This window comes from Octopus bimaculoides, chromosome 7, assembly GCF_001194135.2.
Source record: "Octopus bimaculoides isolate UCB-OBI-ISO-001 chromosome 7, ASM119413v2, whole genome shotgun sequence".
Classification (NCBI taxonomy): domain Eukaryota; kingdom Metazoa; phylum Mollusca; class Cephalopoda; order Octopoda; family Octopodidae; genus Octopus; species Octopus bimaculoides.
This window is the reverse complement of record NC_068987.1, coordinates 61,887,183-61,902,768: the sequence shown is the minus strand read 5'-3', so window position 1 is coordinate 61,902,768 and position 15,586 is coordinate 61,887,183. Positions and strand designations below refer to the sequence as shown.

At 32.0% G+C, this 15,586-nt stretch overlaps 1 protein-coding gene across 2 annotated transcripts in view; it reads right to left on the bottom strand.

Moving 5' to 3' along the window:
• Positions 1–15,586, bottom strand: part of LOC106884520 (phospholipid-transporting ATPase ABCA7) — a 289,592-nt gene that overhangs the window by 167,461 nt on the left and 106,545 nt on the right. For both annotated transcript variants that reach the window (XM_052969717.1, XM_052969718.1), the window contains exons 6-11: positions 14,812–14,951; positions 8,687–8,965; positions 6,477–6,560; positions 5,372–5,645; positions 3,870–4,012; positions 936–1,043 (exon numbers count right to left, since the gene is read on the bottom strand). In XM_052969717.1, coding sequence (XP_052825677.1) covers positions 936–1,043; positions 3,870–4,012; positions 5,372–5,645; positions 6,477–6,560; positions 8,687–8,965; positions 14,812–14,951 — 1,028 coding nt within the window. The remainder of the gene's footprint in view (positions 1–935; positions 1,044–3,869; positions 4,013–5,371; positions 5,646–6,476; positions 6,561–8,686; positions 8,966–14,811; positions 14,952–15,586) is intronic.

The following is a 15,586-nucleotide window of genomic DNA, read 5'->3' as shown; positions in this document are numbered from 1 at the left end:
AAGATGTATAATTGCCAACCAAGTGTGGTGTCCTATACCGGACTGTGTTACTGACGTTTATAGCCCCAGGAAGACATCTCTTCCAGCTGACTAATGACACACATTCTGTGTCCAATATATATACATATATAAAGATATATATACTTATACATATATATATATACATATATATATATATATATATATATATACACACACACATATATATAGGCAGATAGATAGATAGATAGATAGGTACATAGATAGATATAATCACTCAGTATGATTCTCTAAGCATCTGTCATCTTCAGTATTGTTTCAACAGTCCTTTTGATTATGCAGACATGAGTTAGGCCAGACCATCTGCAATACAATACATTTTCATTCATCTCCAAAGTATATCATCTCATCTCTGAGGCTACACATCCTCATATCCTTCTTTATTTTCTTTTGTTTTCCTGTGCCGGTGGCATGTAAAAAGCACCACTCGAGCGTGACCGTTACCAGTGTCGCCTTACTGGCACTTGTGCCGGTGGCATGTGAAAAACAACATTCGAGCGAGGTCGTTGCCAGTGCTGCTGTACTGGCTCCTGTGCAGGTGGCACATAAAAAACACCATTTGAGTGTGGCTGTTGCCAGTACCACCTGACTGGCACATAAAAGCACCCACTACACTCTCGGAGTGGTTGGCGTTAGGAAGGGCATCCAGCTGTAGAAACTCTGTCAGATCAGATTGGAGCCTGGTGCAGCCATCTGGTCCACCAGTCCTCAGTCAAACCGTCCAACCTATGCCAGCATGGAAAGTGGACATTAAACGATGATGATGATGATGATTTCTAAAATGGGCACTTTCCACTATTAACTTAGAATACATTTTTATTCAGCTAGTATTGCCTTATATGTTGACAGTATAAAATAAACCATAAACATATATGCTTATTGTAAAATCCACTTACCAGTATCTTACTGAGGTTCCGCAAATTCTTAATAATATTATCAGGATTATTTGCAATTTCAACCAGTTCGCTGAAAATGTTTCTTATATTTTCAAAGCCTTCACTTGCCTGAAAGTTTAAAGATCATTTATTCTTTTAAAATATTTTACAATTTCATGCACTAAAAATATTGATATAATTGTAACAAAATGTATATTTTGAAAATGATTTTTGATTATACCAATGTATATCTTGTACTGTAGCCAACCACCTAATATCTTGATCTTTTATCTTTTACAAGTTTCAGTCATTAGACTGCAGCCATGATGGGCACCGCCTTGAAGAATTTAATTGAGCTAATCAACCCCAGTACTTAATCTCTTTTTAAGACTGGTACCTATTCTATTGGTATCTTTTGCTGAACTGCTTGGTTATGGGGACTTAGACACACCAACACCAGTGGGAGAGAAACATAGACACAAAGATACACACACAGATATATGATGGGCTTCTTTCAGTTTCCGTCTACCAAATCCACTCACAAGACCTTGGTTGGCCTGAGGCTATAGCAGAAGACACTTGCCCAAGGCACCACACAGTGGGACTGAATCTGGAAACATGTGGTTGAGAAGTAAACTTCTTACCACACAGCCACACCTTTCAATATATTTCTAAATCATGTCAGTGAATTAGTTCTCAGAAAATCAAATACTCAGATTTAATTTGTAGCTCTGTTCTGTTTACTTTGCAAAACTTCTTTTATCAAAGGCATATGGACAGTAAAGAGTGAATATCCCACTTTTATCTCTCATTCTCCTCATTAGCCAGACAACTGATTCCATGTGACAAATTATTATTACACACACACACACACACACACACACACACACATGTAAAGGTGTATGGCACAGTGGTTAGAGTGTTGGGCTCACAATCATGAGGTAGTGAATTCAATTTCTGGACCAGGCTGTAAGTTGTGTTCTTGAGCAAGATACTTTATTTCACGTTGTTCTAGTTCACTCAGCTGTAGAAATGAGTTGCAACATCACTGGTGCCAAACTATATTGGCCTTTGTCTTTCCCTTGGATAACATCAGTAGCATGGAAAAGAGAGACTGGTATGCATGGGTGACTGCTGGCCTTCCATAAACAACCTTGCCCAGACTTGTGCCTTGGTGGAGAACTTTCTAGGTGCAATCTCATGGTCATTCATGACCGAAGAGGGTTTTTATTGTTTACATCATAAGAAATTATAAATTTTGAGAGATGTGAAATAATTCTTTTTGGAACAGTGAAACTCGAAGCAGATAAAGCTCTAAATAACAGAATGTAAATAATGGGTTAAGAAACCTCGGAGGATAGAAAAGTCAAAAGCTGTTTGTGGAACATGAACCACATCTCCAGTAAAGATGACAGACATTCTCCATATATTGGTTCCAAAATTTGGCACAAGGCTAACAATTTTGAGGGAATAGGTGAGTCAGTTACATAACCCCAGTGCCCAACTGGTACTTATTTTATTGACCATGAAAGAATAGAAGGCAAAGTTAACCTCAGTGGATTTTGAACACAGAACATATAGGTAGACGAAATGCTGCTAAGCATTTTGCCTGGTGTGCTAACAGTTCTGTCAGCTCACCACTTTACATATTCAATATACATTACATATGACTTGTATGTAACATGGCTGAAATCATGGCCATTTGGTAAAGAAGTTTGTTTCACAATCATGTGATTCTAGGTTCAATCCCATTGAAAACATCTCAGACATCTAGTATAACCGTGTATAGACAAAAACGTAACATTATTTTTCTTGAACTTTCTATACTCTAAAAAACACACTGTTTCATTTTTTGCTCAGTTTACTATTAATGAATGTAAAAGAAAATCAACCATACAAACTGATCAGATGTACAAGCTTATCTATATAAACATTTTTCAATTTTCTTATCTAAGTTTCTTAAATCAACACATAAATATATTCCTTAGAAAATATTTATATGTTACACTTTATGTCAAAAGTCCACTTCTCACATAATTATTCATATATATTCAGAGATTTTTTCTTTTTGACCAAATTAAGAAAAGAAACATTCTATTCAAAGATAAAAATAACGTGTCTTTCCTGTTTGCATTAATCAAAATGTTTATAAATTTTCACAATGTTATGAGAGTCATAAAGTTTCAATTATATTGATTTGTTTTATTTTGATACCAATCCATCTGAAACTATCCCTGGTTTTAAGATACAAACTTACTATTTAAAGTGATCAAAATTAAAATTTTCATTGATATTTCATGTTAATTTAAGTTTCAAACACCATTTTAGAAATGATAAAGTTATTTTATTAAATTCTTCATTATTTTCAAAATTAACAAAAAAAAAAAAAAAAAAAAGACATTGTATTTTAGCAGAAATATAGTACAAAAACAGTTAAGAAGAATCTTCTGAAGGAAAGGATTACGGTAACTTAATAATAATTGGATTTATTTTCAATCTCTGTTTTTACTGAAAATACACATGTCACACAACATTCTAATATTTCAAATCAAGAATCTGAAGAAACATGTAGAAAAAAGTGAAACCTTTGTAAAGAATCAAATAAAGATTGCATGACATAAAAACAATAATGGTGCCAACAACATGGAATAGTCACATCTAGTACATTGCAAATCCAGATTCATTGTTAATCTTCTAGAGGTCTCACAGTATATTTTGGGTACCATTACATGCACGACTCTTCCATTATGATGTGGTTTTTGTTATTAGTTAATACGTTAATTGTTGCTTTATTGACATTTAGACCTTAAACTATAAGTCATTCTTTTGGAACTGTTTGATTGATTTCCAGGAAATCATAAATGTGATAAATTCACAAACAACTATTTATTTAAAAAATTAAAAGAAAAATTCATTAGCTCTTTCATATTTAGAAACCCAAGAGATAATACTTGCCTTCTTTATAATCTTCTTGACAATGGGAGCATCAGGAGCATAGGGTATTACCCCTAACATGACAGATTTTATCACATTTTTCCATAAAAAGCGAGTTAAGGGATTATTCTCAAGAGATTTCATAACATCTTTATAGAAATCAGCTGAAATATAATTATACATTGAGATGAACATTTTCAAATCAAATAAATTTTCAACTAATTAAGACAAATTTTAGAGAAAATTTTGAAACTTCTATAGATTTGTACTTATATCCAATAAAAGCTTCTTGTTTGTAATAATTATTTCTTTTGCTAAGTACAGTCAAATAAAATTATTATTAATCAAAGTTTTAAAGGAGAGAGAGTATAACTTAGATAATTTAGATTGGTTTTGGCCATTATTGGCCAGGCCATGACTAATTCACAACAGACTTGACTCAAGTCTTGGGCATAAGGAGAGAAAGTTCTTCTCTACACAGATTTAATTTCAGAATGATTAATTGTAATTATGAAAATGTAAGAGGTCAAAATGGTGAAAAATAAAATGGTAGACCAAATGCTTTATAGTATTTAGTCTGAATACCAAACAAAATACAATAAAAACATCTATTCTATAATCATATTATTTTCACTATCTTCATGACTTACTTCTCTTTTGCAATAACAGAAATGTTTCTTATAGTTTGCACAATACAAAACTGTAAATTATAACAGCAAATTAAAATGTGTATCAATTCTTTTGTTTAGTTCAATTTTGAAAAAAGTCTTTTAACGATACAAGAATATTTTCACAAGTAATTATTACATGTTTTAAAACAGATTAGATTTAATAAATCAATATGTATACATAAAAGTGTGTGTGTGTGTGTGTGTGCACATATTGCTTTTCCTCCAGTATAATTATGTTTCATATTTTTATAGGTAAGATACTTAAAACCCTTAATAATGCAAAAGATTCTGAGTCAATAATGATTTTTTCAACAAACTGAAAAGGAAAACCTTTATTGGCAATGGACTGAAAAGATTCCACTTTGCAACTGGTACATATCTTATAGCATTAAAATGGATCAAGAGTAAAAACAACCTTGGTAAGATTTGATTTCAGAACTGATGTAAAAATCTAAATATTGGCCCCACCCAAATCAGAATGGAATAAGGATCATCATCATCGTTTAACGTCCGCCTTCCATGCTAGCATGGGTTGGACGATTTGACTGAGGACTGGTGAAACCGGATGGCAACACCAGGCTCCAATCTAATTTGGCAGAGTTTCTACAGCTGGATGCCCTTGCTAAATAATAATGATGATGATGAAATATGCTCAACAAAATTGAATATATGTAGGAGGACAAGACTACATAATGTGAAGCAATTATGTCCAATTATTCTATTGTTTCTATGAATCCTTTCCTATTTAATCAACATAATATTTCTATAAAAAAAATTAATGAAAAAAAAACATAGAAGTAAAAATGTTTCTCTAATAAGAATGTCATAGCACAGTAATGTTACTTTACTTACATACTGTATCATCCAGATCATCTAAATTCTTTTCCACAGATGGCCGGCTCCTGTAATCCTGCAACCTTTGGGCAATTTTTGACTGCTGGTAGCCAGAAAACTCTAAAGTGGTATTTCGACCACAGAATATGTTACTAATGCTGTTAAGAATAGCAGTAGAATTAACAGAACCATTTGTAAAAGACTGTGGATTAAAATTCCTTATCTGATCACTTATGTCATTCCAGTTGGTAAAAACTTTTCCCAAATATTCCATCTTCTGAATACTCTTCCACTGAGAAAGAAAAATAGAATGGTATGATGCAATTAAACTTTATTTCATCTGAAATGAAATGGTTTATCTCAAAGAATTTAAAATTAAGAATATGTAAAATAGTAATAGATAACAAGGACACAACAGTAAGTTTAAACCCACTCATACCATTATCATACTTTTATTTACTCATAAACATATAAAGATGGCGAGCGCATGCGTGCACGCACGTGTGTGTGCGTGCATGTGCATGCATTTCTGTTTCCCCAAGCATTTTGGATTATAGAAAAGAAAACTGTCTATTCAGCAGAGTAAAACTCACAGCTCTCCAAATAGCATCCAATAGAGACTATGAACTCACTACTGGAAATTAAAAAGAACAATAATCAGATTTACAATGCTTCTGCTGCTTAAAGTTTCAAGCATTAAGCCATCACTGTACCTATTTACAAGGAAGAGAACTAGACCAGGTATATGTTACATATTCTGGTTATGGGGTTGGCACATCTACAAAATATAAGCCTTCCAGGTGGTTGTTCATTGTCAAATTAACTTAGCCAACAGCAACATTCAGATGTTTAAAGATAATAAAAACAGAAATTTAATTTGTACTTTTTTCTTCTAATTTTCTAAATATTTATTTGCTGTGTACATGGGAGAATGGAATGAATAATAAAATCTGGTTTCTCAGATACTGTATTAAGATGTTATACTGAAGTTTATTTTAATAATTAAGAATGTAAAATATATATTATAAAAAAAATGATAATTAATATAAATGTAAATAAATTCTTTATAAATTCAGAAAAAGAAAATTTTTTTAAATGCTGAATAGTGATAAATTCAACTTACAAAATCTTCTACTAGGACCAAATTCCGCACCAAACCTTTCAAGTCTAAGGTCTGATGAGTATTTTGCTTCGCATATTTCTCAAACTGAAATACAAAATTGTGCACCATATTCAACATAATCACGTTCATAAGCAAATAAACAGAAGCTGTTGTCAACATAGTAATTTTTAAAGATGGTAGAACACAGAAGAGAAAGATACACACTTACACACACATACACACACACACATATACATACATATATACAAATCGAAAATTCAAAATAACAAATAACAAAACAACAAAAGTGAAAAGGATGTACACATGGAATGTATTAGCTTGACACTCAGTATAAGATGGGAAAAAGAGGAGGTGTATAATGTTTCAAGAATGGCTTTTTGTCAGAAAGAGGAGAGATGAAAGGCCCGGAGAAGGAAAAAAATAGTCCAAGAAAAGCACATGTGGTTACATGACTGAAGTAACGTAACATAACATACATACATATATATATATATATATATATGTATATATATATATATACACACACACACACACACACACACACATTTATATATATAAACACACACACACGATGATGATGACTGTCTCGTCTTGTCAGATGATATCCATCTCACATTCAGCCTGTTTGATCAGATTTACTTTCACGTGCATGGATATAACTTTTCACACCATAGAATTTCATAAAATACAAAACAGATCAAGAAATGAAATGATAGTTAGACAATTTTATGTCATTGGATTTAAGTGATGAAAACTAGTACAACACTTTTGCCCGTGTCTCAGTCACCATAATACGATCCAGTGACAAGCATTGCAAGACGACTGGTAACTATTTTGACTGCAAGTTTTGTCAGAGTATCTTTCTCTCAGAAAGCTTTGTCAAAAATAAGAGGAGCTCCTTCTACCCTAGGGAAATCTATTTAGCCTATAGAAAAGTGTTTAACAGGTACAACCATCCCAAGTCACAACAAACCTAGGAGGATTAGTAATGAAGTGGTGACTCAACACTCAGCACAACTCCAGAACTCCCATACTGGAGCCTTACCACAAAATGCAGTTTTATGTCATACTCATGTCAATATATATGCAAGTGTGTAAATAATATGCCATTTTTATATGATATTTAAATACCATTTGTGTGAAACTTTTTCTGGTCAGGCACATCACAGTGTTTAGTCATCATAAAATACCCTCCAGATTTCTAGTCATTGGTTTAAATATTCCTTATGTGTGAACAAAATGGAGATAAATCACACACCAGCATTGCTGGTATCCACTTCTGAGTTTTTCAGTTCCAACTTTTGGTTCCAGCAATGCATTATATTACAGTTTAGAGTTCAATGTACAAGGTACAGAAAAGGGAATGTTAATGTCCTAAAATCCTTAATTATTTTTTAAACTGTCTATATCTGGTTCATATATTCTACTTGTTTTATATTCAAACTGGTCAGATCCAGCGTCTCACACCCACCCTATAGTGTAATTTTAAAAATCAAAACCATATCATTAAAATTTCAAAGCTACTAGAAAATGCATGATAAATTCAAAACAATGAGAATAAATAAGCATTGTATTTGACAAAGTAACCTGAATGCTAAAAGTTAAACACTAACGAACACAATGTCCCCAAAACTGTTGTTCAAAGTGGTGCTAAAAACAGAATAAATACTAACAGTAGTAACTGGTAGTGTCTTCAGCTTCCACACATGCAATTTTGGACAAATATCAGAAAGTGACTTAATCATTTGCCCAGTGTAAAATATTTTTGTAAGTTTGTCTTAAATGTTTATGCAATTTTCCAATTTTTACTTAGCCTTTGTTTCGCACATTCTGAGTAATATAAAGCTTTCCTTCCAAAAGTCCCAAGTTACTCCGGTTATTAAAAAAAAATTTGGGGAATGTGTATCATATATGATGCATGAACACCAGAGAAATATGTCTTGTATATCCCATGGGATACTCAGGACAAGTAATGGGTTAGAGGAATTCTCTTGCATCAGTATCGTGTCCTGTGAAAATAGGGAGAGGAAATCAAGAGTCTGCACACACTAATCATAATATTACTACTGCATAGGTTTTTAGACATTTTATAAATTCTATTTTAAGATCACCTGAATCTTCCTCATAATCTCATGCATCAAGACAGACTTTCATCTCCCTCATGAATAAAAAAAAATGAAATTTTTCTGGTTTAATTTTAATTTACTTACTTCTTCGATAAAAGCTATCCAGCTGAAATTATCTTGAAAATCTTTAGCTAACATTAATGCCTGCTTTTGAGTAAGGTTCTGACATAACTCTTTCTGAACTTGAATTGCAGCTGAAGGATCTTGAAAAGTTAATACTCTTGTTAACATACTTCCATTACAAATGGAATTATAAATCATCTGGACATTGTTTGGATTTTGTAGAATGCCAGCCCTTTGGGTCAAAATATTCTGGACATCATTCATCCATTTAACTGTTCCAATATCTTCTCTGTCAGAAATCTACAAGTAAAACAAAAACAAAAAATATATATATACTTATTTGGTCATCTTTTAATAACATACAACATTCTGGAGTCAAGTTTCTGCAGGTATACACATTTATAGATGGATCAGTAATTCATTAAATAGTTTCTGATCATTTATAGTGGAATTTTTCCTTAAACCTTTCACTTGCACTTTTATTTCTTGCTTTATATGTTAAATCATTGAACAATTCTTAATTTATTAACGAGACAATTGGATTTTATTTTTATGATGGAAACTTTGGGATAGAATCACAACTGGAAGGAGACCTAGGAGTAGACTAAGAACAAGACGTTGGATAATAACCAGTCTCAGTTAGTCATGCTTGAAAATTCAACCAGAAAGTCTATTGATGGTTGCTTCTCATAGAACCCTATGGAGGAAGAGCTTGAGAACTCTACTCTCATAACCCTCCCAAGAATATTGGATGGAGAGGATGGGTAGATGTACATTCAGGTAAAGGTCTTAAATTTGTGAAGAATAAGGGACTGTCATGCCTTTCTCAGTGATATTACTAACATAAATGAGATGGAGTGACATAGTTACCACTGGGAATCAAATTTCAATCAGACTTAATTTGCTAGGAGTTTACTTCTCTCTACAGTTCTTGGCACAATTTCTGGTTATGAAGTAATTAACAAACATTGTCTTTATTAGAAATTGAAGGCAGCAAACAGGCAGAGTTTTATGGTATTGGAAGAACATGTGTGGCACTTGTTCTAATTCACTGCATCTTGAGTTCAAATCTTGTCAAGATCAACTACGCCTTTCATCTTTTCAGGCTCAATAAAACAAATAAAACTATCAATCTACAGTGGCAAATTGACAGAACTGTTAAAGGGTCAGATGAGATGCTTGTCAGTATCTGTTCCAGTTCTTTGCATTCTGGCTGCAACACCTGCAATAACTCTGGTGCCAAACTGTATTGGTCCAAGTTGGTGGCCTTTCTTATGAATAAACATGGGTGATGTGGAGAGGGGAGACTTGCATGCATTGGCAACTACTAATCTTCCTAAAAAAATCTTACACAGGCCTACACATACATGTGCAAATGTATAACCAATATTGACCCTACATTAGAAATTAAGTCTTAGAGTTACAAGAGAAGATAACTTTTGCTATTGAATTAGTCACTGTTTCATGTTGGTAAAATAGTAAAGCCTTCACTATTTATTATCATTTATCTATTTTATTTCTATATTTCTTCTTTTTTCCACTAAACAACTTTTAACTTCATGCACCAAATTTGAAAACTTACTTTTGGGAAAATACAATTGCTTTGTGTTGCTTTATTATAAACTATAAAATGTAACATTAATGCTGTTCCAGTGGGAATCAGTGCAATAAGCAGATACTAACAGACAAATAAAACTGAGTTTCTGATTCCATTTGCCAAAATATAAGCATCACCACAGATAATTGGCTCCATATCATAAGTAATGTTCAGTTTTATTCCATTGAATTATGCTCATTTTAGGCTTGCTTTGCCTCAGTCTGAATTGATTCACTATCCTCTGTGTGCAATTATCTTCAGTATTGCATTAATGAACTCGAAAGCTGAGATTTTTTTTCTTTTTTACAATATTTCTTATTCATAAATCTATTAATATTTTCCATATACAAACATTATGTTTTATGAGCATACTAATTGCAATGATAATAATTAAACTGCAATACTTTAATTATAGCTTTTATCTTGCTATTCTTATTCTGAAAAGTTAATTACTCCCAACTCCATAATGAAAAACATTTATTATTCCTTGTACATTGGATAGAATACTGTTATTATTCAGTTATATCGTTATAGATATGTTATTTTACTAATAAGACTATTTCAGCAAAAACTATGCAATAGCTTCTCTTGTCTAAATATTGTCTTAACATTCTTGAAAATTTAAATTTCACGGGGTGAGAAATTTTAGTCTTTTTTTATCAGTTACTTTGGAAATTTCAAATTGGTAAGTTTGAAAACAGAAAGAAAAGATTAAATAAATATTACAACTGAAATCTAAAATCCAATAAAACTAGAACTATTCATTTGAACATCAGTCTTTACTGAATTCTAAGATAAGTTTTAATTTCAGCCTTGGTTTATAAAAACATTTGTTTTAATAGTTTCTTTTTTTATCAATTTGGAATTATAAACTGAAAAAAATAATACTGATCCTTTATTGATCCAAATAATTATTGCTGATATTATTTAATATATGCACAGTGATATAAAACATGTTCTAAGCAGATATATGAAGAAAACATAATTGTTGTTGATATTTCACAAGCTCAGTGATGTAAACTATGTTTTAATACATATTTCATAAGCTCAGTGATATACGGACACCTCAAAAGTAAATAGACACCCTGCATTATAATGTTTTTACCTTTTTGGACACTACTCATTAGTAGAATGCCCAAATGATACCATTGAAAACTGCACAAGATATGTCTACTAAATACCACATTAGGTATTTAAATGCATCAAATGACATTATTGTTTCTCAATATAAATCTTTAAATTAGGTGGTGAACTGGCTGAATTGTTAGCATGTCGGGTGAGATGCTTAGCAGCATTTCATTTGTCCTTATATTCTAGGTTCAAATTCCACCGAGGTTGACTTTGCCTTTCATCCTTTCGGAGTCAACAAAATAAGAACCAGTTGAGCACTGGGATCAATTTGGCTCTTCCCCAAAACTGCTGGCCTTCTGCCAAGTTTGAAACTAATAAACCCTATAAAATAAAAATATGGTGGCCACTCACTTTTGAGACATCTGTGTACAACACTTGTTTTATTCAGAATATATGAAGAAAGCATATTCATTCCTGATATTATTACATATGCACAGTCATACAAATCATATATTTTAATAAGTTCAGTGATATAAAACATTTGTTTTAATCATATATATGAAGAAAACGTAATTATTACTGTTGATATCACTTCAAAAACTAAGTGATATATGACATTCGTTTTCATCAAATTTATGAAGAAAGCATCAGTATTTATCAATACAAATGTGGAAAGAAGATTAGTTTTCATGTTAAATGGAAAGTTTTCATGATTTCACATAAAAGGGGGAAAGCCACCATATGGTCTTCAATGTATTGAACTTGACACGTCTTAATCTTATTTGCAAAATCTATGGCTTTAACAGGGATCTTATTGACTACTTTTGACAGGAAGTAACTTGAGCCATAGGAAAAATATCAGTGTTTTCTGCCAGCTTAAGAAGTCCAATAACTAACAAGACAAGAGGTTCTATAAAACTACTTAAGTATCCTCAGCCCACTAAAAAAGAATCAATAAAATAGCTCCTTAGTAATCTTTTCGGTTCTTATGGGTAAGGAATGAGAAATTCAATACTCTGCTAGAATCCTTTTGATTTGTTTTCTACATTTACCAAATGTTTATTTATCAAGTTTAAGGGAAATCAATTGAGAAAATCTATTGAACTAAATGTACGAGGTCTACATTGAAATATTAATGATTTAACATTAGTTTGACTTAAAATGAAATAGAAAAAGTAAGCTTTATTCTTTTTCTTTTTTTTTCTTCTTTCAAACTAATGTTCTTTCATATAAACTTGAGTTAACAAGAGGTGAGTAAAAGCTATTTCAATAATTGGCAATTCTGCAGAACCTAGAAATAAATACTACCATTCTATTTTAAGTCAATAATCATTTACACTAGAATTAAATTGTTTGTAATAATAAAATTATATCAGTTACTTTAGTTAAAAGGGAAAATTTTAAATAGTTGGAAATAGTAGTAGTGGCAATGGTGATGATGAATCTGATGACTCCAAACTTTGGTAAATTATCATTGAAATCTTTGATTTTATGAAGTATGGCCATTTCTGCTCAGTTGCAAACTAGATAACTGCATGATTTGGTTAACTGCATAATTTTAAACAACAAACCATTTAGCATCAAATCTATATAAAATTGATCAGTTAATATGCATATAGCATCACTTTCGGTTAATTGCATAAATTAATTTCCCTGAATGAAATGCAGCATAAATTTGAACCTTTATATGATTTGATGTCTATCTCAAGGTTCAGCACAAGCTTTTGATAGGGTCTCCTATATTGGACAGGTCAAAGGATAGAGGCCAGATTAATATGGACTACTTCTTTCCAGAGGTAAAAATGGGTTTGTGTAGGGGCAGGGCCAACACTACCTACCTAGCAAAAAAAAAAAAAAAAAAAAAAAAAAAAAAAAAATTTCAGAGGTACCAATGACATTCAAACTAGTAAGAACTGAAAGTGGAAGGCATTACAGCCCAGAATCAAGAAGAGTGGAGAAAAGTCATCGATGGCCTATGCTTCATTAGGATCAAAGGGCTTTTGATAATATGATTTGATGTGAATAAAGTAATTTTGATGTTTCTGTTTTCATGAGTTAAATAACAGTTGCCAAAAACACATGTCTACAGAAAGATGATTATGAAAATCAAATGTATGCAAGCTATTATTATCATTTGAATGCATTAAAAACTCTTGAAGTTCAGATTCCAAAGTATTTTTAGCTCATTTTTGTAGAATAAAGTTCTTCATTAAATAAGTCTTCATTGTAAAAAAAAATACAAGTTCTGTATCAAGAGATGAATGGATGTCATTTTCTTATTTTCTTAATTAACTACATTAGCCTGTAATTCTCAAATTAGATATTTCTTAATCTGCATGACCCTAGTTTTGTTTTTATCATCACAAATTTCAAAGTAAGTGAAAGTTATTGCCAGAAAGTATGAATCTAGTTGAGTATGGTTTGCTGAAGAATGTCAAACCTCAGAAGGGATGCATCAAATGATAGCCACTTGATTCACACTTTAACTATGAGACTTTTGTCATACACTCGTTACTATCAGTCATATTTTTTTTCTTACTTTTAAACTGCATGTCAACCGATTAAAATATATGCAACACTCCGATGAGGAAGAAATTTCTCAACATGCCAAGCTAAGGAAACTCCATTGTCTTCGATGTGGTTGTTCGACCTGCTAAAAACTGCAACCAAATCTCTTAATAGTCATACCCCTTTCTGCCTCAACAACATTACAATGGGCAGTTACAAAAGTTCTGAATGATTCAATACATTCACATTCTCCTCTCAACAACTTTAAAAAAATGAATGACAGCAATACAACAATTTTTAATTGTGACCACAAATATTAAATATAAAAAAAAAAATGATTGTTTGGATTGGATAGAACATCATCATCATCCTTTAATTAAGTATCACCTAATAATGTTAGAAAATTCCATCACATATCAGGCATCATTTTCAACTTCTGTACTTTCCCTGAGACAGACACAGATTTGGAAGCAAAATATTTTACTTCCAAATCTGTCTCATCTTTAACTTAAATCATTTGAGTTACATTCTCTCATAATTTATGCTGAGGTCCATAATTATAATCCTCATAATCCTCCACAGGTAAGAATTCAGTATTTACAACCATCAGGCCACATCAAATTCTTATAGGTGCGAAATCAGTTTAGGTCCTCATGCTAAAAGGAGTGGTAAATGAATCAGCTGACTGGCTTGCTTGTTTTCTAAACTTTGTACTATTGTAACAAATGTTTATATTTGTATTGCAGAATTCCAAGAAGCTTGATCCTATGTCATCTATTGTAGAACAAATATGTTATTCATTGTGCCACAAATATATCTTCTATAATCACCACTTAACTCCTTGTGGTATTTTTTAACATAATCATTAAAGTTCCCAAAGTTTTCCTTTTACTTTGTTCCATAACATGAACACACATTCACACTTAGAAAATATTAGAATTAAAGTAACTTTATACTTTACAAAACTTACCATTTTAACAAAAGACATGAGATTAATGGATGCATTCTGTAACTCTGCAAGAGCTGAAGGAGTGATGTTAATTCTCTGCTCACGAACTGTACGTTGTATTCTCCCAGGATCAATTAAAAAGTTACTGATCTGAAGACTACCTAAATTCAGAACAAGAGTAGAAAATATATATATATATATATATATATACACAAATAAATTTGACATGGGCGATTCTTTCTCGTCTTGGGATTCACGGTCAAACGGCTGGGTGGAATTGCACGAAAAATTACACAGATCTGTAGAATGATCCAGTGGTGAAGCTGAGCTTTGTATTTTTTTCATAGATCCCATGGTTACCAAGATAATTTACTATAATAATACTCTTGTGTTTATGAATGAGAAAGGAAGGGGTGAGCGTGTGTGAATATGTGTGTGTATGTAAAGGGGGGTATATGAATGTGTGTGTGTATGCATGCATGTGTGTGTGTGTTTGTTTGTGTGTGTGTGTGTGTGTGTGTGCAATGGAAATGGGATGCTTCATCTTTGTTCACTTAGTATTTAGGACTATTTTTTGATTTGGTTGAATCTTGGTTGGTTCTTTTTTCTTGTTGTTGGTCAGTTATTTTTAGCGTTAAGACAGAAAAAAGTCATTCTAAAATTGTTTTTTAATGTAAGTGTGCCCAAACAAGTCGAATGCTTGCACAGAGCAGGTTTTACAGCCACATAATCCAAACCAACTGGGTGAAACCAGGTTTAGCTGCTAGTATATACATATATATATATATATATATAT